Source organism: Sarcophilus harrisii, chromosome 1 (genome assembly GCF_902635505.1).
Source record: "Sarcophilus harrisii chromosome 1, mSarHar1.11, whole genome shotgun sequence".
Lineage (NCBI taxonomy): Eukaryota > Metazoa > Chordata > Mammalia > Dasyuromorphia > Dasyuridae > Sarcophilus > Sarcophilus harrisii.
This window is the reverse complement of record NC_045426.1, coordinates 637518693-637543154: the sequence shown is the minus strand read 5'-3', so window position 1 is coordinate 637543154 and position 24462 is coordinate 637518693. Positions and strand designations below refer to the sequence as shown.

The 24462-nt window shown below is 46.8% G+C and overlaps 1 protein-coding gene across 1 annotated transcript in view; it reads left to right on the top strand.

The window, feature by feature from the left end:
* TSNARE1 (t-SNARE domain containing 1) overlaps window positions 1-24462 on the top strand; it is a gene marked incomplete at its 5' end in the record, with an annotated part of 260056 nt that overhangs the window by 55869 nt on the left and 179725 nt on the right. The window contains 2 exon segments of the mRNA XM_031947287.1: window positions 17591-17641; window positions 17644-18087. Of these exon segments, the coding sequence (XP_031803147.1) occupies window positions 17591-17641; window positions 17644-18087 (495 nt within the window).

Here is a 24462-nt window from a genome sequence, read left to right as displayed (position 1 = left end):
GTCAGAGCTGGAGGAACCTTTACTTTGCTGAGGGGACTGCACGTTGCATTTCATTTTGTAACCTTTTGATGGAACTGCAGCCTAGCCCGGTGGGCGGTGCCCTCGGAGCCAGGAGCTACTGTATGACTGAGCAGGTGATCTCCAGCAGCTCTCGGGATCTATCCAGTCTACAAGAGAGGCTGAAGCTGATGATCTCTATTGGTCGAGAGAGTTCTTCCTGGGGAGCTCCTATTGGCAGAGACGGGAAATCCCACTGGGGAGGGGAACTCCTCTTGGAGATTCTGTTGGCAAAGAGCTCCAGGGGAGATACTAAGGGCAAAGAGAGTTCCTCTGAGACCTCCTCCTATTGGTAGAGAAAAATTCCTCCGGGAGACCTTATTGGCAAAGGGAACTCCTCCGGGAGATCCTATTGGTAGAGGGTGTTCCTCCGGGGCGCCTCTTGGTGGGGAGAGTTTCTATTGGCAGAGGAAGGCCCTCACTGAGGGCTGCTATTGGCAGAGACAGTTCCTCTGAGAGCTCCTATTGGCAGGGAGAAGTCCTCTGGGAGCTCCAAATGCTAGCAGGGATTCCTCTGACAGCCCCTTCTGCCTAGGAAATCTCGGGCGGAGTCTCCATCCTGGGCCTTTGGGGCCGGTGCTCTGAGGCGTGGCGTGGCTCCGAGCTCTTGGAGCGCTTCTTCTGCGCCGGAGCCGGGCTTCTGCCTCCTCCCCCCGGCACAGAGTGACTCCTACCTCACCCGGCGTGCGTTTAGTCCGTGCGGATTGTGTGGGAGTGCCTCACTCGCGGCCCGAGTAAGGGCCGTAGCCCCGCTTTCGCCGGGACACCGGGCCCAGGCGCCAGGAGAGAGCCGGGCAGGAAGGGACTTTAGGGACCGCTCATGCGCCCTTGTTGTTTGAGAACCCAGCACGTTCCCCGAGGCCCAGCGGAGGGGAGGAGGTGTTCGCCCAGGGTTAGCGCTGCCGGTGCGAGGGCCCTGACCTTCGGGCCCGCCTCCTTGTCCGTGCCTCTGCGGGGCCTCTCGCGCCGTGCCCGGGGAGCGCCCGGGGAGGACGGTCGGCCCGGCCTGGAAAGCCCGATTCGGTGCCGGCCTCTGAAGTTCTTCGGGGCTGAGTCCCCAGGCATCTGTTTGCCTCAGTTTCCTCCCCTAATGCAGGGGGATCGGAATAGCGCCTGCCTCCTGGGGCGGATGTTTGTAAAGGCTTTGACACGGCGCTTGACGGTGTTACCTAAATGGTGTCATTATCGCATCGCCTTTGTGAGCGTGCCAGGGAGAAAGAAAGAGGACTTTGGGGCGTCAGGGAAGGCCCCGCAGCGGGATTTCAGGCGGGCCTTGCAGTGGGAGTGCGGAGGCGGGCCTTCCAGGCACACGCCCCGCAGCCCTGTTCAGAAGAGGTCGAGGGCTTGGAGCACCGGTGGAAGCCTATGCGTCTGGCCTTGCAAGCTCCCGAAATGCAATGATCTGTGGGGGCAAGGCTGAACTCGAGGTCGCAAGCCCCAGGTTTGGCTCTAGGCTCCGCCCCTTAGGCTCCGAGCACCCAGCACCGTGCCGGGCCTCGGTTTCCCCTCTGCAAATGGAAGGGTTAGACCTTCCTTCTCTCGGGGTCTCTGGTCCCGTGGTCTCCTCAGCCTGTCATGCCCCGTGCAGAGGCCTGGAGTAATCAGGGATTTGAGCAGCGAGAGCCCTTGGGGCTTATCTCATTAAGCCCCGGAAAATGAGGCCCGCAGCCGGGAGATTTGCTCCAGAACGGGGAGACTCAAACGGGGCTTGTTCCAGTCACCCTTGCTGAATGAGCCTCCCCGAAACAGTGGGGAGCCAGGGATGCCCATGGGGGGGCTGGGGAGCTCGCCGCTGGCCGCATCTGTGGGACAGGATGGATCTGTTTCTGGGGTGGGGGATGCTCCTTGGGATTCTTCTGGGGGGGGTGAAGAGGGGTTGCCCGTGCTAGGTTTCTTGTTGGGGGGCAGCAGGGAGAGGGGGACCCTGCTGGGTGGGAGGAGGCTTGGCTCCCTTTTGCGCCGTGCGTTTCTCCTGCCTGCCATCTCTTTGTGAACTCTGGGTGTTGAATGGCCTCAATCTCTCAGTCCGCTAAGCAAATACAGACGCATTACATATTCCACTGAACAGCAAAATTAAATTTCAAGTCAGCTTAGGAGCCTGGGCTTCGGGCTCTTCTCGCCCCTCCCCCTCTCCCCACCCCGCCACAGGTCACGCATATTCATCGCCTTTCCCTTTTTGGAAGGAGGGGGAATTGTGGGGAGAGGGGGCTGCCTTCCCCGATGGCTGCCGGCCCCAGACGGCGGCTGAGAGCCTGGGGCTCTGGCCCCTGCTCCCGGAGGGCTCCAGCGGTGACCTTGGACAGGTCACCCACTCCCAGGGCGCGCTCCCCCAGCTGTGGCGGGGAGGAGTTAGTTCCGCCGGGCCCGCACCCCCGGGAGCTTTGCTCCGCTGCAGCAGACCTCAGCCCCTTCCAGGTTCCTAGGAGAACCTGACTTACTTCAGGAGGCCCCGGCGCCGGAGCCAGTTCCGTCCCTGTTGGCTGCCGTGGGGTGACAAGCCCCTCAGATTTTCGCCCAGGAGAGCCCACGGGGCCGGGAATCTGGAGACCCCGCTTCTCTGCGCTGGTTCTGACACCCATGAACGGTGTGCTCTGGGACAATACTTGCCCTTATCCTATGGTTGGATTAGATCCAGTTTCTCAACCCTTTGGGTGTCAGATCCCTTGGGCCATCCGGCGAATTCCGTGGACTTCTTAAATAATGTAAAATAATATATAAGTACAGTTTATACGCTGTTTTAGAAATGCCTCCATTTATCCTCACAGCCACAGCCACTGGTAGGTGTTTATTAACCCCATTTTGTAGACTGAGGCCCAGACAAGCGAAAGGATGTCCCACAGTCACGCTGCGAATGAGTCAGACCTGGTTTGAGCTCCGGTTTTCCTAACTTTCAAGTCCAGCGCTCTGTCCCCTGTCTATCTAGTGGCCTTTAAGTAATTGAGGGGGATGCAGAATTTCAGTTACAAGATAGTGAAAACAAAGATGCAGTTTGTTTGTTTGTTTGTTGTTTTTGGCCAGGTTCATAGGACCCTTTGGAATCTCTTCATGTCCCAGGATAAAAAACCTTGGACTAGACAACAGTCTTTTTTAGCTCTAGGTCAGTCAGGCAGGAAACAAGGATTCCTTAAACTCTCACTATGTACCAAGCCCTGTGGCAGCCCCTGCCCTCAAAGACCTTTTTTTTCTAATTGGGGAAGAAGACACTAAAAAGGAAGTTGAAAGGGAGCAGGGTGAGGAAGGTACCAGGCTTAGGTCCCTGATGGAGTAATCTCGGGGACAGCCTGGTGAGACATGAAGCTGGAAGAGGCCTGAGCCCCTGCCCCTCACCCCCTTCCCTCATAGAGGAGCCCTTCAATCAAGAGAAGAGCTGTAGGGCTGAGGGCTCCTTGGATTTGTGAATTCCAGGGTCAAAGAGATCTTCCTGAATGAAGATTTGGTGTCTGAGCAAGGTGCCTGAGGCTGGTGAGATCCATCGGGAGCCTGGATTTTTCTGAGCCTCAGTTTATTTCTTTGTAAAACTGAAATACAGCATGCACCACCTACATGCCGGATGATTGTGATTAAACCCCTGTCCACTTTGAAGTGTCTTAGCACCGTGAGTTATGTACATTCTTATTAGTTGTCCTTGGAAGCCAGACAGGGAGTTCATGGCTGGGTGGGCACTTTGAAGCCCTTCCAGCTTGGCAGGAGCTGCTGATGTAGCACCCGGTCTTTAAGCACAAAGGGTCAGCTCAGTATCACCGGGCGGTATCTGAGGAGAGGATCCGAGGAGTTGTAGCAGTGACCAGGATTGTTTTTATCATTCTGTATTCTCCTGTTAGCCTCTTCATGTATTCTAGCCCCTACTGGAGTGGGGAGGAGTTGTCTTTGTGGTGTGGAGTTTTTTCTGGACTTGTCTCTCAATCTTCGTCTATGGAGCAGATATGGGCACTTCTTTCTGAAGAGTTCCTGAGAGGTGGTAGGGCAGGGATTATACCCAATTTCATAGAGAAGGAAACAGAATCACAGAGAAGGTGACTTGCCTAAGATCGAGGCACCAGGATGCTAAGCCTAGGTCTCCAAGGTTGCTCAGGTCTTTTTCATAATGGGCTAGGTTTTATAGAGCACTTTAAGGTTTGCACAGCACTTCATAGATGTTTCTTTGATCCTCACAATGATCTTGGGAAATGGGTTTTATTATTAGTCCTGTGTTACAGAAGGGGAAACCAAGGCAGGCCTATATTAAGTGACTTGTCTGAGTGTCTGAGACCAGATCCAAACTCAGGCCTTTCTCACTCCAGGTCCAGCATTCTCTCCACTGCACCACCTATTTGCACAGTCTGATAGATACAATTTCTTGAGCCCCTCGGTTTTCTCATCTGTAAGAAGAAACAGTTGTACTATTTATCCATTGAGGTCATCTTTGAGATTTAAGATCCATGACTTTATGACCCCCAGGCTCAAAAATTTCAAAATAATGAAAGTGTGATTTGCATTCTCTTGTAGCCCACTGGAGAGACTGCCCTTCTTACAGTTTCAAAAGCCTTTATTCTAGTTAAATCTTTCCTATCATTTTACTGTGTGACCACAGGCAAGCCACTTGATCTCTCTGTAAAACATTGCCCAGCTCTCTGAGCAGTCCCTGATTCATAGAATCTTCTGTTGAAATGATAATGTGGAAGGAAACCTTTACATCCTTCACCAGGTGACCTTCAACCTCACTGCCTCTGCCCTCTCCTTTGCCTGGTTCTGATTAAAAATGAGCCCAGAGAGATCCATTTCTCAAAGTGAGCTCATAGGTTTGTAAATAGTAGAAGGTATTCAAAGGAGTCACCTTGTCCAAAGATGTCTGTTACAGAAGAGGGAACCAAGGCCTGTGGAGATGAGGGGCCTGTCCCTCTCGTCCTATAGCTGGTAAGCAGAGGAGCTGGGAGCAGGCCCTCAGACTGCAAATACAGTGCTCTATCCTATCAGATAAAGGGGGAGGAGGAGCAGGAACAAGTATCTACATAATTAATACCTGTGTGCCAGCCACTCTTTACAAGTATGATTGCATCTGATTCCCACAATAACTTTGCTGTCATTATGCCCATTGTACAGTTGAGGAAACAAAGAGGTAAAGTGACTTGCTCAGGGTCACATGGCTAGTGTTTGAGCCCAAATTTGGCCTGGCTCCAGGCTCAGCCCTCTACCTCCTGTGTCCCCAGCCGCAGCTGATGCCGGGGGAATAAATGGGCATCCTGACAAACCCACAGTGGAGTTTTTCCCCACTGATGACAATAATAATGACTAACACTTATATGTCCTTATGTGCCAGGCGTGGTGCTAAGCCCTTTACAGAGCCTCATTTGATCCTCACCACCACCCTTGGACACAGATGATCCCCCCTGTTTTAGAGCTGAACCTGAGGAAAACAGTGATAAAGGGACTTGAAGAGGGTCATATGGCTAGAAGTACATGGGGCCATAATTTGAATGTAGGTTGTCTGACATCAAGTCCCAAGGCCTAGAGCATCAGTAGTCATCGTTTTAACTCTGTCGCATCCCTGGAAAATGCTCATATAGTCAGGGATAGAAAGGCACTCTGAGACAGGCCAGAGCGCTTTGGACATGAATTGCTGGGAAGTTTGTCCTCTAGTGGAACCCAAATCTGCCATAAAGCTCTTCGCTGCCGCCAAGCCCCCATTAGCCCAAACCTTGCCCTCTTGGGTCCAGTAGAGCCAGCCAGGGCACTCCTTGACATGACAGCCCTTCAGCTCTTTGAAGGCCCGACGATGTCCCCTTCAGTCCTCTCCTCTCCAGGCTTCAACAACCGCCAGCTTTTCCCAGGCTGGGCTCCAGCCCCTCCCCATTCTGGTCAGCCTCCAGTTTCAAAGCACTTTGTGAACATTAAAAGCACTACACCAGTGGAAGGTCGAATACTAATCATTGTTATTACTAACTATAAATCTGTGATTTAAATCAGTGCTTGTCTTGCCCTTTAGCAGGAAATCATCATCTAAAGAGTCAGTGCCTTTCATTAAACCTGTCTCTGCCAGAGCCCTCACGCTTTTACTACTGCAGTGGGTGACCTTGGGCCTCAGTTTATCTATAAGACAGAGAAAGACACTAGAGTAGGAGGTCTCTAAGGTTCCTCCTGCCTTGTGTGTTCAGCTCATCAGGAGGACTTGTAGTTCCTGAGCTGGAAGGGACCCCAGTGGCCATCTAGTCCAGTGTGGTCTCATTTTACAGCTGTAAGGCCCAGGAAGGTTAGACAGATTGCCCAAATCTGGAGCATTGGGACAACCACAGGTGGGTTCTATGCTTAAGGAAGGTTAATCTGACAGCATGTGAAAGAGGGAATGAAAGTAGAGAAAGGGGAGGTAGGCAGACCCCTTGGGGCCTGTTACAATAGAGACACAACCCATTTCCTGGGCATCCTCTGGGTGGGGTAGAGGCAAGAAAGAAACAACTACTAGTGATTCTGAATGTCAAGAGTCCTTGGTTTGAGCATTGCCATTGTCACAGTCTCATAGGGGGACTTTTGGCAAATCTCTTCTCTCCTCTGGGTCTTCATTTCTCTGGCATCTGAGCCTTCACCCTCTGCTTCTTCCTGTGGTCCAGATTCAGAGTGAGTCCCAGGCTCTAAAAGAAAAGGATCCAAGTGTAGAATGACAGGGCCAGAAGAGACCCAAGACAATACTGTTAAAGCTGGAAAGGACTTTAGAAAACTCTCATTTTGCAGGTGAGACAATAGAGACTCCCCAAAGATTTGACCATAGCCATCCAGGGAACAGTTGATAAGAAGACAGTTGATAAGAAGACTGGATCGACATTATATACTTCAACAACAATACTATATGATGACCAGTTCTGATGGACCTGGCCATCCTCAGCAACGAGATCAACCAAATCATTTCCAATGGAGCAGTAATGAACTGAACCAGCTACGCCCAGAGAAAGAACTCTGGGAGATGACTAAAAACCATTACATTGAATTCCCAATCCCTATATTTATGCCCACCTGCATTTTTGATTTCCTTCACAAGCTAATTGTACAATATTTCAGAGTCTGATTCTTTTTATACAGCAAAATAACGGTTTGGTCATGTATACTTATTGTGTATCTAATTTATATTTTAATATATTTAACATCTACTGGTCATCCTGCCATCTGGGGGAGGGGATGGGGGGAAGGAGGGGAAAAATTGGAACAAGAGGTTTGGCAATTGTTAACGCTGTAAAGTTACCCATGCATATAACCTGTAAATAAAAGGCTATTTAAAAAAAAAAAAAAAAAAAAAAAAGAAGACTGGATCGAGCATAAGTCTTCTGACTGACTCCAGTTCACTATACTACACTTCCTCCAATTTAATCTCTTTGTCTTATTTCTTCTTCTGTTTATATACCAGGCCTGCTGATCCAGCTTTTCTTGGAAAAGGTGCTAGTTGGGGAAGATGAAGGCCTTTGAGGGTCTCTCCTACGGGAAGGATACCAGCCCGTAGGTAACTGTAACCCATAACTTTCATGGACTCAGTAGGTAGATAAAGGAAAGGGCTTTGAGGTCACCACTAGCACTGTGGACTTGACCTTTCATTCAGAACCATCCCCTATGGAGTATATCATTACAAGAAAAAAATTTGTCTTCTCTGAAGTCAGACTATGCACAACTGCTCAGTTTATTATTAAAATTATTATATTGAGTTCCTTTGAAGGTTTTTGGTTAAGGAGTTTGAATTTCATTTGGGAGATATTAGGGAGCTGTTGAAGGTTTTTGAGTAACATGAGTAATATTGAGTAACAGGGGAGTAACATGAGCAGATCTCTACACAAAGAGGGTTATAAAGAATGACTGTCAGCAGTGTGAAGAAAGAGGGACAGAAGAAGCAGAAAATCTGTTTAAAAGCCTCTATAATGGTAATGAGGACCTGTGCTAGGTAGATGATAGAGGAGGCTGAGGGACTAGAGAATAAGGGACATACAAGTGAGATAGTGGGAGGATAGAGTCAAGAGGAGCTGGGAACTGAGCTGAGATGAGCATGAGGAAAAAGGAAGAATCAGGCGTAACCCTGGAGTTGTAAACCTGGGAGCAATAGTGAAATCGGTGGTAGGGCAGTCTGGGAGGGAAGAGAAAAACTCCCTCATATACAAAATTGCAGCTTCTCTGTAGTAGTTACCATGATCACAGAGCTTCACAGAGAAATTTCTCCACAGAGAAATCAGGGGATTACTCCTGAGCAGGCCATGGGGTGGTCAAAACCCTGTGCGTTCTAGTTTTGGGACACATGGGTCCGAACCACTGAAGTTTGTTTGAGAGAAAAGGCTCGAGGTTCTTAGTTTGCAGGCATCTCTCCATTGTGTTTTGCACCTGTCCCCACCTTGCAAGATGTCCCGTGCCCTTTGCCTTTTCTTCTGGGCTCTGTGATCCCTGAGAGTTCACGTCTGAAGCAGAAAAATTGTAGGAACGTATTGATGCTTAAGGAAGGTTAGTCTGACGGCTTGTGAGTGAAGGTAGAGAAGGGGAGGTGGGCAGACCTCACAATAGAAAGAGACACAAGCCATTTCCTGGGCATCCTCTGGCTGGGGGAAGAGACAAGAAAGAAACAACTAGTGTGACTCTGAAGGCTGTCCTCCTCCTCCTCTTGCCATCTCCTCTGCCACCTTCCTTACCCCGATAGCCGCCATCACCATCATCTGTGCTAATGTTATTAGTGGAAGAGTGGTCCTTGTCACTGACATAAGCACATCCCATTACGGCTGGGCTCACCATCACTGCCACTGCTGTGGCCAGCATCGGTGCCACGGTTACTGTCCCTGCCAGTGGTCCTTAACATTCCCATTACTGTTTTCTTCATCACCCTCAGTATCCCAGATATCGTCTGGTCACTAAGTATCTGTAACTGTTGTAGACACTGTAAAGAGAGCATCGCCTATCTTTAGGAATCTTGACCAGATGTACACACGTGAGACTGTGAGTGAGAAGTAAAGAAACAATACCCTTCTCTGGATGGCTTGTTTGGTATTTCTAACAGGTATGTTATGGTAGGCAAGAGTGGACATCCAAAGCTTCCTGGTCAGAATTGCCAGACAAGGATTGAAGAAGCCAGTTCTGCACTGGGCATATAAAGCATGACATTATTTTTTTGGCTCTTAAGTAGTTTTATTTGTTGTCCTTCCTAGAGATATTTTTGCAGTTTGTCTAGTACTTTCAATAAAAAAGAAACAATGGTGGGATCTTGGGCCTTGTGGGGGCCTTGATGGGGGTTGGGGAGAGAGGAGGACAAGAGGGGCAGGGATCTGTATTGAATGAGTATTCAGCTACAGACCAGGGTCCTGCCACACTTCTCACAGACCAGTTGGGAGAGAGGGACAGAAACAATAGCAGTAACATGCCCATCTGTTCCAACGCGGCCTCAACATTACCTCCTTCTGTCCTCATCTTTTTATTTGGTGACTTCTGCATGGAGCCATCATTCCCAGAGCTAGGAGAGAGCTAAAGGGAGTCACAGTAAAAACTGTGGGCATCTGATCCAATCTAATCTGATGCATACATTTTTCTGCACCCCCATTTTCTCCCTCTTTATGTGAACTTCTTGGCTTCCCTGGATTCTTTCAAATCTCAGTGAAAATCCCATCATCCACAAGAAGCCTTTCCTAGACCCTTTTATTGCTGATGTCTTTTGGTGATTATTTCCAATTTATCTTTCTACTTCTTGTTTGTGCATACTTGTTCAAGTCTCCCCCATTAGAATGGCTCTTTAAGAGCATAGACTGATTTTTTTTTTTCCTTTCTTTGACTTCTAGAGCTGAACACCATGGCTAACACATAATAGGCACTTAATAAATGCTTATTGCCTGACTGATAGGCTGATTGTGAAGGCACCATGCTTATTTAGCACATACTAGGCACTTAATAAATGCTTACTGCCTGCCTACTTAAGAGACTAACTATTTAGTCAGGAAAACTTCTTGGAGTTTATTGGTCTTTTGTCAATCATCTTGGGGCTTCATCTGTTCAGCCTTTTAGATTAGGGCATTATAGAGTCCCAGACTAATGGGACCTCAGATGTGGAGGGGTCTTGAGAGACTTAGACAAATGATCATGTAGACCTGCCTGAGTGCTTACAATAATGGGGAGCTAACAGGCAGCCCACTGGGCTGCCATTCTGGCTATCAGTAGCTAGTTAATCTGTAGCTGAGTAAAATCAATCTCCCTGCCATTTCCCCCTTGAGCTTAATTCTGCCCTCTTGGGCAGAACAAGTCTGTTCTCTGGGCCCCGGGTCAACCCTTCCAAGCTCTGTAGGCAGGGATTCTCTCTGACTATACTATAAAATCTCTGAGGGCAAAGATGTATCTAAGCTTTGTACCTCATTCTGCCAAAGACCCCTGCCAACTCCAGACTTTCTCCCTATCCTAGTACAGTTTTCCAGTGTTTTCTTATTTCTTTCCATAAACACTACCCACCTAATCTATCAGAGTGTCTTCTAAACTTTAGATAGAAATGGAGATTTTGTACAAATTCAGAAAATTTTTAGACACCTAAGATAATCTACCTATTTCCTTTATGAGTCTGGGAAAATTACTGAGTATCTTTGGGCCTCGGTTTTCTTATATGTAGAAGAGGATGCTTCACCAGATGACCTTTAATATCCATCTGTAATGTTTTGTCTCTCTTGGCCACAATAGTTGATGCTCTGTTTTCTTGTTCTTTCTAGGCTTGTTTTATATTTTCATCTTCATAGGCTTACAATCCTTCCACACTAGTCTTTTGCTGCTTTTCTCATCCCAAAACTTTGTCCCCCACATTTGGAATTCACTTGCTTCCTGCCTCCTAGAATCCCTCCTTTCTTCAGAATTTAGGTTAAGGGTGACCTTCATGAGGGAGGCCTTTGCTGATCCTCCTTAGCTGTCAGTGACCCCCTTGGCTCCAAAATTAGCTCATTTATGTTGCATATATTTTGTTTTTGCTTTTATGTGTGCATGTTGTCATGGGAGATAGTAAGCTCCTCAAGGGCATGGCTATCTCATTTGTGTCTGAGTATTCACAGAGTTCAACCTACTGCTAGGCAGTTTCTTGTTTCTGTTGTCTGACTCTTGGTGACCCCATTTGAAGCTTTCTCAGCAAAGAGATTGGAATGGTTGGCCATTTCTTCTTCAGCTCATTTTACAAATGAGGAAACTGAGGCAAACAGGGAAGTGACTTGCTAGGAAGTGTGTGAGTCTAGATTTAAACCCAGGAAGATGAGTTTCCCTGAGTCCAGGACTGGTGCTCCCTCCTCTGTGCCACCTAGATGCCTGACACCTAGCAAAGGCTCAAGAAGGGAATCAATTAATGGGTAGCTATGGATGGAGAGCCCTTTTGTTTGAATCCTGGCTTGGTGACTTGATGTTTTATACTGTATGACTCTGGGGTCTGAAGCACTAAAGAATCAGAAAGCACTTACTACAACTCAACAATAGTTACAGGACACATTAAGACATTAAGTACCTAAAAGTGGGACAAATAAAGGGCTAAATGAGGAGATCCAATGGCCATTACCATTGGGGTGAGGGATAGAAGGCATTGCATTCAAATTCAAATATTTGTTAAATACCTGTTGTAATGCCAGTGAAACTGAGCAAGATAGAGACAGGAGAGCATTTGATAATTTATTAAATGGAGAGATATGCTGGGACCAAAGTGGTGCCAGGGCTGAATGAGACTATCCTCTCCAACAATCTAGCAAACAATGTGAGTTCTCAATTACATAAACTCATCTTCCTGGGTTTAAATCTAGACTCACACACTTCCTAGCAAGTCACTTCCCTGTTTGCCTTATATATATATATATATATATGGCTCAGACTCAGGGGGTAGATTGAAGCAGGGGCAGGGGCGGAGTCAGGGAGCTGAGAGTGGGAACGGGACTCTGACAGGGTGGAGTGAGCCTCCAAAGAGGGGGGTGACATAATCAGGGGGTGCCTCCCCCTGACACCATGTTGGCATGGGGAGAGGCATCTTGATAAGATGGTGTCTGATATTCTAATAGCTTGGGATGGGGAGAAGCATTCTGATATTCTAAACATAAGATCTTTTATACTTAACAAGTATTCTGATAAAGAGGGAGGGGAGGTTTTGCAGAACTGACAATCAGGGAAACCGAGGCAGGACTGAGTCCGGATAATCAGGGAAACTGAGTCAGGACAATAAAAGAGAACTGGCGTAACACTGTAATATAAAAGTACATCAGATCTGACCTCAGAAACTTACTAGCTTATGACCCTGGGCAAATCTTTTAACCCTCTTTGCCTCAGTTTCCTCATCTGAAAAATGATCTGAAGAAGAAAAAAGCAGCAAATCACATCAGTGTCTTTGCCAGGAAAACTATAAACGAGGACACAAAGAATGGCACATGACCAAAAAACTACTGAACAAAAATGGGCAAGATCCTCTGTTACCATCAGAGAACTTATATCTTGCTGATGGCTAGCTTCCTTCCATCTCTGAGATTGCACGATCCTATGAAGGGTTCCTGTTTTGATGGGGCTTTATCCAGTTGGCCCAGGGGAAGCCATCGAAATGTTTGAGTCAGGGACTGTCTAATCACTGGCGGTTGGTTCTATATGTATAAATGAAGAAACCTGCCTTCCCGCTTGATGAAGTATAAATACCTATAGATCCTGTGTCTTTGGGCTAAGTAGCCATGAGTCCCACACCCCGGAACCCTTTAGAGGAAGGATTTGGAGCAGAGGGAGAGGGGAGAGCTGCATGTTACTGGAATGTTGGTGAAAGCTCCAGGGGCTCTGGGGAGGTACTGCCAATGCAAATTATTATTATTAGCCTGAGCTCCTTGGAGACTCCTCCTCCTCAGTCTCCTTAAAAACCCAGTTGTCTTGGGTAATGATCACTTTGGCTGATGCAATTTCTTTGGTATCTCGCTCAGGGTGATGGCTGTAATGGATAACTAGGAATTTATTAGGCGCTGCACCACGTTTGGCGGGTTTCTTTGAGAAGAGTGGTGATGGTGCTTTCTCTGTGGCTATGGGCTCCACCCAAGGGGCTGGGAGCATCCTGCCCACAGGGAGAGCCTGGTCTGAGGGATAGGCCCCTCATTCTTGAGCAGAACTCTGAGCTCTTCCTTCTTAAACCTGCTGCCTTGCATTTTGACATCCTGGCTTTCCCATTTTGAGACCCTTTCCCCAAGAAAAAGCCCACATCACTCCCATTAATAAAATAGTGATTCTTTTCCTTTTACATATATATGGATCTATCTATCTATACAGGAGGGGAGAGAGAGAGAGAGAGAGAGAGAGAGAGACTGAGAGGGGGAGAGAGAGAGAGAGAGAGAGAGAGAGAGAGAGAGAGACACTGAGAGGGAGAGAGATAAAAGAAAATAATCCCTGCTGTCAAAGACCTTACAGTGCAACAGTAATATAATCCCTCAGAACAGGGCGGTCTGAGAGGGCATCCTGGCTGATCCCCCTCAGGCCATTGAAGAGTCCACATAGCAACAATAGCAACATGGGTATAGCCCAGTCTTTTAATAGAACAAAAACAACTTATCATTCTTTAGCATTTAAAGGCCTGTGTGAGGTAGATAGGGTAATAATTACTGTTCCCATCTTTATAGATGAGGAAACTGAGGCCTGAGAAGTGAAGAGACTTGCCTATGGTCATGCAATTTATGAGCGACTGAGGAAGGCTACCAAGTCTCCTGACCTTGAGTCCAGCCCCCTCTTTCTTCTGTAGCTGGAAGTCATCAAGTCCACTCTTTCAGTGACTTATGCAAGGGTACTTAGATACTGTCAGACCTAGGATTCAAATCTAGATCTGATGCAAAATCTAGGGTTCTTATTATATAATGCTATTTCTTTTTTTTATTGGTATTAAAAATTAAAATAAAATAAAAATAAAAATTTTTATTTTCAAAACATATGCATAGACAATTTTCAACATTCACCCTTGCAAAACCTTATGTTCCAGATTTTGTCTCCTCCCTTCTCCCCACCTCCTCCCCTAAACGGCAAATAATCCAATATATGTTGTTAAACATGTGCAGTTCTTCTATATGTATTTCCACAATTACCATGCTGCACAAGAAAAATATGCTGCTATTTCTTGTGCTCTCCATGGCATCTCTGACAGGCATATATCCGCTTCTTGAAGACCTCTGGCTATGGAGAACTCACTATTTCCTGGGGCAGTCTGTTCACTTGTGAATAGAAAGACATGAAAAGGGATGGGAAAAGAAAGGAAGAGTACAGACATTTATGGAGCGCCCACTTCGCACTAAGTAGGGCAGCTAGGCAGTACAGTGGATAGAGTGCTGGGCCTAAAGTCAGGAAGACTCATCTTCTTGCATCCAGATCCAGCCGGAGACACTTACTAGCTTACTAGCTGGGTAACTCTGGGTAAGTCTCTTAACCTGTTTGCCTTAGTTTCCTTAGCTGTAAAATGAGCTGGGGAAGGAAATGGCAAACCTCACTCTGGTATCTCTGCCACAAAAACTCCAAGCAGAGTCATGAAGAATCAGACATGACTGAAAAACGACCCAAGAACAACACAGTGCTGGGCACTGTAGTGAGCGCTTTGCTAATATCTCATTTTGTTCTCACAACCAGCTGGCATGGTAGGTGCAGTCATGTTCCCCATTTTACATTTGAGGAAACAGACAAATAGAGTTTAAGTGTCTTGTCCAGCCACACACCTAGTTAGGAAGCTCTTCCTTATATTGAACTGATTAGTCGCAAAGGTGAGTGGTTTGGTCAGGGGGAAAGAGAGCAAGACTTGGAGTCGGAATGCCGAAGTTGGCGTCTGTTTCCTGAACAAATGACTCTGTGCCAGTCATCTGCCTACTTGGGAGCTTAACTTTGCCCATCTCCAAAATGAGGGGAGAGCAGCAGGTAAAGAAGCCAACATGGTCTGGGCGTTGGAGGCCTGGGGTTGGCGCAGCTGTGTTCCTGCTGACTCTGTGTCAGGTCACCTTCAGCTCTGACATCTTGGGATTCCAGGAGTCTAGTCTGGAAGAAGAGAGAGAATATGGGTCCCAGCCAGTTTCCTGGGCGTGTCTGCCCCTCTTGGCCTGTGCCATTGTATGAGTGGTCCCTGCCAGGCTTGGGTCCCGGTGGTAATCCCCCTGTTGTTGTCCAAGGAGTGTAGGAAAGGCTCATGGGAACCGTCCCCGTGAGCAGGGTCCTGTTTATCAGTATGCTCCCACAAGACATCTTCAGGTCTGCCTGCTGTTGTTGTCCAATGGGTGGTCCATCCATGCGCCGCACAGAACGGCCAGCCACAGGCCGCAGTGAGGAATTTGGAGAATCTGGATTTCCTGGAGAAGGCTGAGGGTTAGGGCTCCCCACAGCAGTCTTGGTAAACAGGGGAGCTTGTAGAGTCTCCGGCCCAGAGAAGGCTGTACTTGCTAAAAGCAGTGCTTTCAGCACAGCCCTGCCTGGTGACAGGAGGCCCCGGGGGATGCTGGGTCAGGCCTGCCGAGCCAGACTGGGAAGAATCTGGGGAATCCTTCCTTTCTCCGCCTGCTTCACTCTGGCAGAGAGAGTATCTCCTTTCAGATGGAGGCAGAAGGCTTCTTTAAACAGAGTTGACCTTCCACCCATTCTCTCCCCAGTTTACACAGTCTTTATCAGTTCTTAGTGGGCTGCAGGCCGTGTGGGATGGCAAACCTAAGCCAGTGGTCTCCCTGACCGAGGACTTGGGTGGAGATGGGGAGCCGTTGTCAGAAACTGAAGAAAGGGGAGTTCGGCTCCATGGTTGCTTGCCTTCTGAGAGTGTTTTGTATTTTTAAGTACTGTTTACCCCTTTCCCATGTTTGGATCCCATACCCTAGGACCATGAATAAAAATGGCTGAAACATAGATTTATTTGGTCAACAAGAATTTATTAAGCACTCACCAGGTGCTGGGCACTGTGCTGGGATAAAGGCAAAAATAAAGGCAACTCCTCAAGGAGTGTGCATTCTAATGGGAGAAGTTGGTATAAAGTGAGGGTAGCAAGGAAATACTCACTTGGAGGTATAGTGGCAAAAGCCAGTATCAGAAGTAGAGTTGGGAGAGGAATGACAGATGACAGAATGGGACCCTTCCTCAAAAAAGAGATTCTGGCAGCAACTCACCAGTGGGAGGAGGGGGCTTAGGCAGAGGGCAAGAGATTTAGGCTTGATGGGAGGAAGCCTTCCAGACCTGGGGTGGGCTGCCCTGGAACTGGGGGGGCTTTAACAGCTTCTGGATGATCCTTTGTTAGAGATGAGTAGAAGGGATTCCTGATTAGGGAGGGATTATGCTAGATATCCTCAGAAGTGTTTCCCAGCCTGATTCCCAGATAGGGTCTAGTTGGAGAGATAATACAACAACCCAGGTATCTGCTTCTGAGTCTATGTCTAACAGCTTGAGATTAGATAACAGGCCACACTCAGTTACAGTAAGTGTCTGTGATTTCCCTCCAGCAGGCTCTCCCGTCAGTGGCTCTTTGGGCTGAAGACAAGTTACTCTTGGCCAAAGTTAAGATTCAGAGCCTGGGTTGAGTCCACACTAGAAACCCTTCCAACTTGACTGAACCTCTTGGTTCTTCTCTGGCACAGTCTCAGAGAGCCCAGGGCCACCCCCAGGCCGTGAGGAGGCCTTGGAGGAGAAGGTGATCACGGGATGCTAAACTATATTCTGTTTGAGACTGGGAGGCAGGAGGCAGCACTGCAAAGAAATGAGAGGGGGCTGGGATCATCAGGAGGAGTTTCCAGGAGAAGCTGAGGTACAGAAAGAATTTATAAAATTTAAGCATTGGAAGAACTAGAGACCAGCTAATCTAGCTCCATCTAGCATTTATTCAGGTTCATAGAGCCAGTAAATGTCACAACTAGAATTTGAACCCAGGTTTTTTGATTTTAAGGTCAGTTCCCTTTCTAATAGCTAGCTGGAATTTAGGTAGCCAAAGCATTTGTTCAGTTTTTGTGACTGAGTTGTTTCAGTCAAGCCTGACTCTTCTTAACCTATTTGAGGTTTTCTTGGCAAAGATACTGGAGAGGTTTGCCATTTCTTTCTCCAGTTCATTTTACAGATGAGGAAACTGAGGCAAACAAGGTTAAATAACTTGCCCTGGTTAGTCAGCCAAGTTTGAACTCAAGTCCTCTTGACTCCAGGCCAGTCACTCTCCCTACTGTGCTACCCAGCTTCCCATCTGCAAAGTACTTGACAAAAATTCTCCCGCAAGCATGCTGGGAGGTAGAGGCTGTGTTCATTACCGATTTACAAGTGAGGAGAGGGGGATGGAGCTTAAGTGACATGCCCAGGGATACACAGTTAGAAATGACCCAGGTGGGATTTGAACTCAGATTTTCCTTCCCTGGGAACTAACAGAGGCCTAAGTGCTGGATAGAATACAGAATCTGCCACATCCCCTGTTCTTCACCATCTGGGCAACCAGGAGTCTCTTTGGGGAGTGGATTCAGAAAGCAATTAGGGGTAGACAAATGAGGATACGATCATACTGCTGGCCCAGCAGATTCCCCTGGGAATCACTATCCCTAGGAATGGGTGGGCCTTTTCAAAGAGCCATTAAATACTTAGCCTTTTGGTGCCTTTTCAGGGCTGTTCTCCCTACCGGAAGCCAACTGGACACCTGACCCTCCCCCTCCTGACGGAGCCCCCAAAAGGACATCCCGGCTGCCCCTCCCAGCAGGATGGCCGGACCCAGTGCCACTCGGGCTAAGAAGAGGAAGCCCAATTTCTGTCCTCAGGAAACAGAAGTGCTGGTGTCCAAAGTCACCAAGCACCACCAGCTTCTCTTTGGGACAGGGCTGCTGAAGGCCGAGCCAGCCCGCAAGTACCGAGTCTGGAGCCGCATCTTGCAAGCAGTGAATGCTTTGGGTTATTGCCGTCGGGACATCGTGGATCTGAAACACAAATGGCGGGACCTACGGGCTGTGGTGCGGAGGAAGCTGGGGGACCTGCACAAATCGGCCCATGGCTCTGGCTCGGGCAAGCCCCAGGCCCTGGCACTCACCCCTGTTGAGCAGGTGGTGGCCAAGACCTTCTCCTGCCAAGCTGGACCAGCGGAGGGCTGCAGCCTTGAGGCTCAGAAGGGTAAGTTGTCTCTGCTCCAACCAGCACCCATCCCATCCGAAGAAAAGCCAGCCTTGTCTTCTAGACAAGAGAAACTCACCTGCCAGGGGCTGTACTAAGAGAAGAGGGCGGTGTCTTCTGGCTCATCCTCTTCCTCCTTCCCCTTCTGCTCTCCTTTCTCTTTCTTCTCTTCCAGATTCCTTCTTCTCATCCTTGTTCCCTTCTACCTCTTCCTTCTCTTCTTAGTTCTCACTTTGTTTCTCTGTCTCCCCCTTCTCTTATTCCTTATCCTTCCTCCTCTTCTTCATCTTTCAATCCTGTGACCTAAAATGCTGGAAAAAGAAACCTTAGTTATCGTCTGCTTTAGCCATTACACTTACAGATGAGGGAACTGACATCCCAAGGTGGGAGCAGAGACGTGGCTTTACTGATGAATCTGCAAACATTTTTGGGACGCCTGCTCTGTCCAGGGTCTGTGTCTGGGCACCGGAGGCCATGGAAAGGAATTAAGTTGAAGTGATTAAAATACTCTTTCCAGGAGCTGATCTTCTTCTGGTGAAAATAAGATATGGATATTCTGTAGCAAGAATAAACAGTCTGTTTGTCCCAAGAACTGCGTGGATATTTGAGATTGTTAGTGCTACAGGAAGATAGAGAGGGAGCAATCACTGGGATGTTAGGATGGAGAGGAGGAAGATAAAACTTGAGCTGTGCCCTGAAGGACAGGTGAGAGAGGTAGGGAGGGGTGTTGTGGGGCAGGAGCAGCAGCATAATTAAGGGGCTAGAGCACTAGACCCTATCATTTAGGAGGCTCTTAATAAAAGCTTCTTGATTGATTAGGAATGTATATAGTATGTGTGTGGATTGTACTATAGGGGAGAGAGGGAGGTAAAGCTTGGTCCAAATTGTGGAGGACCTTAAATTCCAGGGAGGAAGCTTGAATATTATCTTTTAAGCAATGGGGAGCTATGTAAGATTCTTGAGCAGGGGTGGGGGTAGAAGGGTGACAATCAGAGCTGTACCTTAGGGAGATAAGTGTGACAGGATACATAGACTGAATTGGAAATATCAGGGATGATACTGTCTTACTTTAGGTGGAAGATGATCTGGCCTGCCTATAGGAGGGTAGAAGCTGTGATGGAGAGAGAGAGATGGGTATGGAATGCTTCATTTTGGAGGCTGCGACATTGCTATAGGACTATGGGAAGAGTAGTTGAGAAGGAAAGAGAGGAGAGTAACAAAGGAAAGAGGGAGCTGAGAAGGCAGAGTGCAGAAGGCAGAGGTCTTTCTTTACCTCTTCCTTCTTTCTTTCCCTCTCCCCCTTCTCTTTCTTTCCCTTCCCCTCTTTTCCTACTTCCCTCTTTCCCTCTCCCCTTCTCTTTCCCACTCCTCTATTTCTTTCCCTCTCCCCTCTTTCTTTCCCTTTCCTTCTTTATTTCCCTCTTTTCCTTCTCTTTCTTTCTCTCTCCCCTCTTTCTTTCCCTCTCTCTCCCTCTCTCTCCTCCCTTTCTTTCTGATAATTGATGTTACGGTGACAATTGTAATGACCACTAAGAACCACCCTTCTGCTTGGCTCCCCTCCACCTCAGCTGCAGAGTTAGACCAGCCACATACATTGAGTTTGCTTATAATTTCGCTTATAAACACATTCTGGTTGGCACCAGCCTCTGCCTTTTGTACCTGGCTTTTCCTTTGGGTTAGAGGCCAGTGAGGAAATAAAGCGGGGAATGTTGCCATCTGGCCAGCCCACCTCTCCAGGAAATTACCACTGGAGAACACCCCAGGCAAATCCTCTTAGCCTCTCTAATCAACCCTCTTTTCATATTCCTTTCTCAAGGCATAGAAGGATTGATATTTATTTTTTTCATGTACAAAAAGTCCTCCTGGCTTGACCTTAGCAAGGGACGCAGGCATTAAATTAATATTCCATTATGATGGTGTCCCAGAAACACTGTCTGTCACCCGGGGGGAGCGGCCAGGCAGAGGAGAGGTGGTTGCCCCAGGCTTCGTGGCCTTATCCCTGACTCCCAGCAGTTCTCCATCACAAGAGTGTGTGTTTGTGTGTGTGTGTGTGTGTGTGTGTGTGTGTGTGCGCTCTGATCATCGATACATATTAGGCACCCGCTGGGTTCCAGGCCCTTCCCTGGGGGTGAGTGAAACACTTAGAGGCAGTGAAACAACTGCTCCAGAAAGAGCTTCCCTTCCAACAGGGGACATGACAAGGACACATGTAAGGGCATACAGAAGAGCCATAAAGAGTCAGTATGAATGAGTTAAATACAAGGTGGTTTGACAATGCCCTCCCAGAGCTCTTTGCGGTTAGTGCCTCCCCCTGCATCTTCTCCTTTGGTCCTTACACTAAGGAGGTGGCTGGGAGAGTGAAAAGCACATTCACTGGCTTTCAGCCCTACCTCTGATACTTAACAGCTCTGTGACCTTGGGCGAGTGACTTGCCTCAGTTTCCTTACCTGAAAAATAACAGGATTGGACTTGAGGGCCTCTGAGGGCCCTTGATCTCTAAGTCTATAATTTTTTGGTCCCAGAAACAGCTTAGTGAAGAGGCTAAATGCAGGATTATGTGCATCATGGAGTCATGTTAGAATTTTGTTGTTAGTGTTTTAATCATGTCTGACTCCAACCCATTTTACAGGTGAGGAAACTGAGGCAAATAGGGTGGAGTGACTGTCTAGGGTCCCAAAGTCAGTAAGTGTCTGATGCTGGATTTGAACCCGTGAAGGTGAGTCTTGTTGACTTCGGTCCCAGCACTCTCTGCGCCATGGGTCATCTTTCTGGGCCTTTGATAGAGATAGAAGATACTTTATTTGTGGAAGTGCTTAGCACAAAGGGCCAGGTGTAGAATAGGCACTTAGGTGGTGCAATGGACAAAGAACTGGAACTGAAGTCAGAAAGACTCACTTTCCTGAGCTCAAATCCAACCTTAGACATTAACTAGCTATGAGACCCTGGGTAAGTTCCTCAGTCCTCCTTGCCTCAGTCTCCTCATCTGTAAAATGAGCTGGAGAAGGAAATGGCAAATCCCTCTAAGAAATCCCGAATGGGGTCATGGAGAGTCGGACAGGACTGAAATGACTCAACAACAGAAATGCTGGCTTCCTTCCTTCTTAGAACACAGAAAATCAAAGCTAGAAGGCCCCTTAAGCCACAGACTCTCAGACAGCTTTACAAGTTCAAACATAAATTGTCATCTTTATCTTAGAGCATTGGGTTCAGTTTAGGGGCGCCTCATTTTAATGAAAATGGTGAGGGATGGTGAGCTGGGGCTGTGTGAAGGCTCCGGAGATTTTCCGCTTGGAGGAGATGCATGAGAGCTCTCTTACGTATCTGAAGGCTCTTCCCATGGGAGAGGGATTTGATTTGTCCTGTTTGGCCCCAGAGGCTAGAAATAGGACCGCTGGGCAGAAGTTTTCAAGGTTTAGAATTCAGCACAATGTAGGAGAGGAAACTACCACCAATAAAACCAAAACCTTCTGGAGAGTCAGAGATCTGCAAAAATGCAATTGACTGCTGTAGTTGTGAATGAGTTCTCCATTATAAGAAGTCTTCCAGTAAGGACTAGAGCCTGTGCTGGCAGTTGATAGAGAGGAAATTCGTGATTTGGATTATGGAGTTGTATTAATTGGCCTTGGAGGTCATTTCAGATGCTAAGATTAATGATAGAATGGAGCTTAACCGATGTTTAGACTTGGGTTCTAGTCCTTGCTCTGCTCCTAAGCTGCTGAAAGGAAAAAAGTCAGGTTTCCTATTTTACTGAAATCACAAGTATGTTAAACCAGGGGTTCTTAATCTAGGGCCTATGAACTTTTTTTTCAAGATTTAGAATTTTGATAACTATTTTGATAAGTATTTAAATACAATTGGTTACTTTTGTAATTTTCTATATATTATTTTATGATCCTGAGGAAGTGTCAAGGAGCTTCCCTTAACTGCCCAAGGAGGTCCATGACATAAAATAGGATTCCTAAAGGATCCTCTTATTTCGAGCTTTAACTTTCTGTGATTTTTAGAGTCTATTGAACTAAATTTCTGTTTAGGCAACTGCTCTTTCAGTGCCTGATTATCCTACCTCTAATGTATTTATATATATATATATATTATAGGCTAATTATAGACTGAATTCTGACATATAGTGGGTTTTGACTTTGGTCATCTGCAGAATCCTAATCCTGGCCACAGACTGATTTACAATTCCAGGTCCAAACTGAATTTTTAAAAAATTATTTTAAAAAATTATTTATTTAATATTTTCTTCAGTTATTTTCAAAAGAAAATTTTGTACATTTGTTTTTAAAATCTGTAAGTTCTCCATTCTCTCTCTTATACCCACCCACAATTAAGAAACCACTTGTGAAATTATGCAGAATATTTCCATAAAAGTCAAATTGTGAAAAGAAAACAATATAGATCTCCCACCCCTTAAGAAAAATTAAGTTAAGAAAGAGAGAGAGAGAGAGAGAGAGAGAGAGAGAGAGAGAGAGAAAGCGCTTTTATTTGGATCTTTATCTTTATTCAGATACAACAAGTTCCTTTTCTAGGTGTGGATATAATTTTTCATTGTTAAGTCCTTCAGAGTAATTGTGGATGATTGTATTACTGAGAATAGCAGTCATTCACAGCTAGTCATCCCAGAACATTGCTATTACTTTATATAGAATGCATTTCACTTTGTTCATGGAGGACTTTCCAAATTGTTTTTTTTTTCCCCTGAGAGCATCCTGCTCATTATTTCCCAGGGAACTATAATATTGCATCCCAAACACATACCACAGTTTATTGAGCCATTCCCCAAGTGATGGGCATCCCCTCAATTTCCAATTGTTTTGCCCTGAGAGTTGCTATGACTATTTTTTTGTACATAGAGGTCATTTTCCTTCCCTTTCTTACCCTCCCCCACAATGTCTTTTGATATTCATACACAATTCCAGGCCCCAAACTGAGCTCTAATTCTTGACTCCAGATTGAGCTGCAACTCTTACTCCCCTCCCCACCAATTTTGATCCCACAGGCAACCATGAGCCTTCTCCTTGGTTGCTGTATCAGGAGTGTGTGATTACAAAAAGGAGTGGGCTTTGTGAGTATATGGATGTTGCCTTCCATCTTGGAAGACAAACCCATGGCCTGCAGGCGATTACTTATAAAAGTATTTCCCTTTGTTAGGTGATAGAGTGGGTATGTCAAGAGTATTATAGAAGAAATTGTTCTAGCAGCATATTTGGGAACTTCTGGAATCCCAAATTTGGAAAAGGAAGGGACCCTCAGAGACCACTGATGAGGAGCCTGCTCCCTCCCTCTTCTTTCCCCCCTTTTAAGTCCCAAGGTCACAGACACATTGAACTTTTAATGCTTTATGGTGCAAAGGATGTTAATAGAGATTCTATATATGTGCAGAAGGATGGGTGGAAAGTGCTTTCCTTCCCACCTTGGGATCCCCTAGGAAGGGTTAGACATGTTTCAAGGGCTTTTTCTTTGCTATTTTTAATCGTTTTAAAAAATTTCCATCAAATCTTTTCTTCCTTTCTCCTGCCCTGTGTCTCTCTGAAATAAGCTAGTGGAGGAGGGTAGAAGCCAATGCAGTCCCTAATTACTCCCATATTTGCTCCCACAACCCCATATTAATGTGCAAACAACAAGCCAGGTAGGGAGGTTAAGAAAAGCAGCAGCTTCCTCCATGGACTTAATGAGTGCACCGGCCTTCTCTTTGGAGGGTGCTTGAAAAAGCAAGGAGAGCCTGTTTTTGCTTGCTTCTCCCTTTTCAGCCTGGGTTACTTTCCTGCCTGAAAACAGTTAAGATGGTCCCTGATAGTGTGACTGGAGAACTGAGTGGGTGAGCAGGACGAAGTTGGGTCAGAGAGAATCCTGTGTGACTCCAGGGGTCTTGTTCACTGTTTACCTGTTTCAGTGTTCCCTGTGTGTGCATGTCCCTGAGAAAAGGCTCATGCATGGCCTGCCATGTTAGCTTTTTGAGCTCCTGGTCACTGCTTACAGAAAAGGATAAATGATGATGACGGCATCACCGGTCAGAAACTGCTTCTTTGTGACAAAAAGGTGGAGGGGGCTGTGATAAGAGACCCCCAACTCTAACCGCCCCAAACTGGGTTTAAGTCCTGGCTCTAATTCTTAAAGTTCTGTGACCTTGTTTTCTACAAGGTGGAACACAACATTATTGTCTGATGCACTCACAGGTTATTAGGAAAATGCTTTATAAACCTAAAGCATTATCTAAATGTGAATTATTGAGTCATCATTAACAATACTTTTCACATGATCTCCATTCTTTTAAGTGGGTCTGTGTCAGGAGTCATGGAACTCTTGCAGTCAGAAGATGTGGGATGTTGACACCTAGGAAGAAACTCATCTGCTTTCAAGTTTTCTGAAACT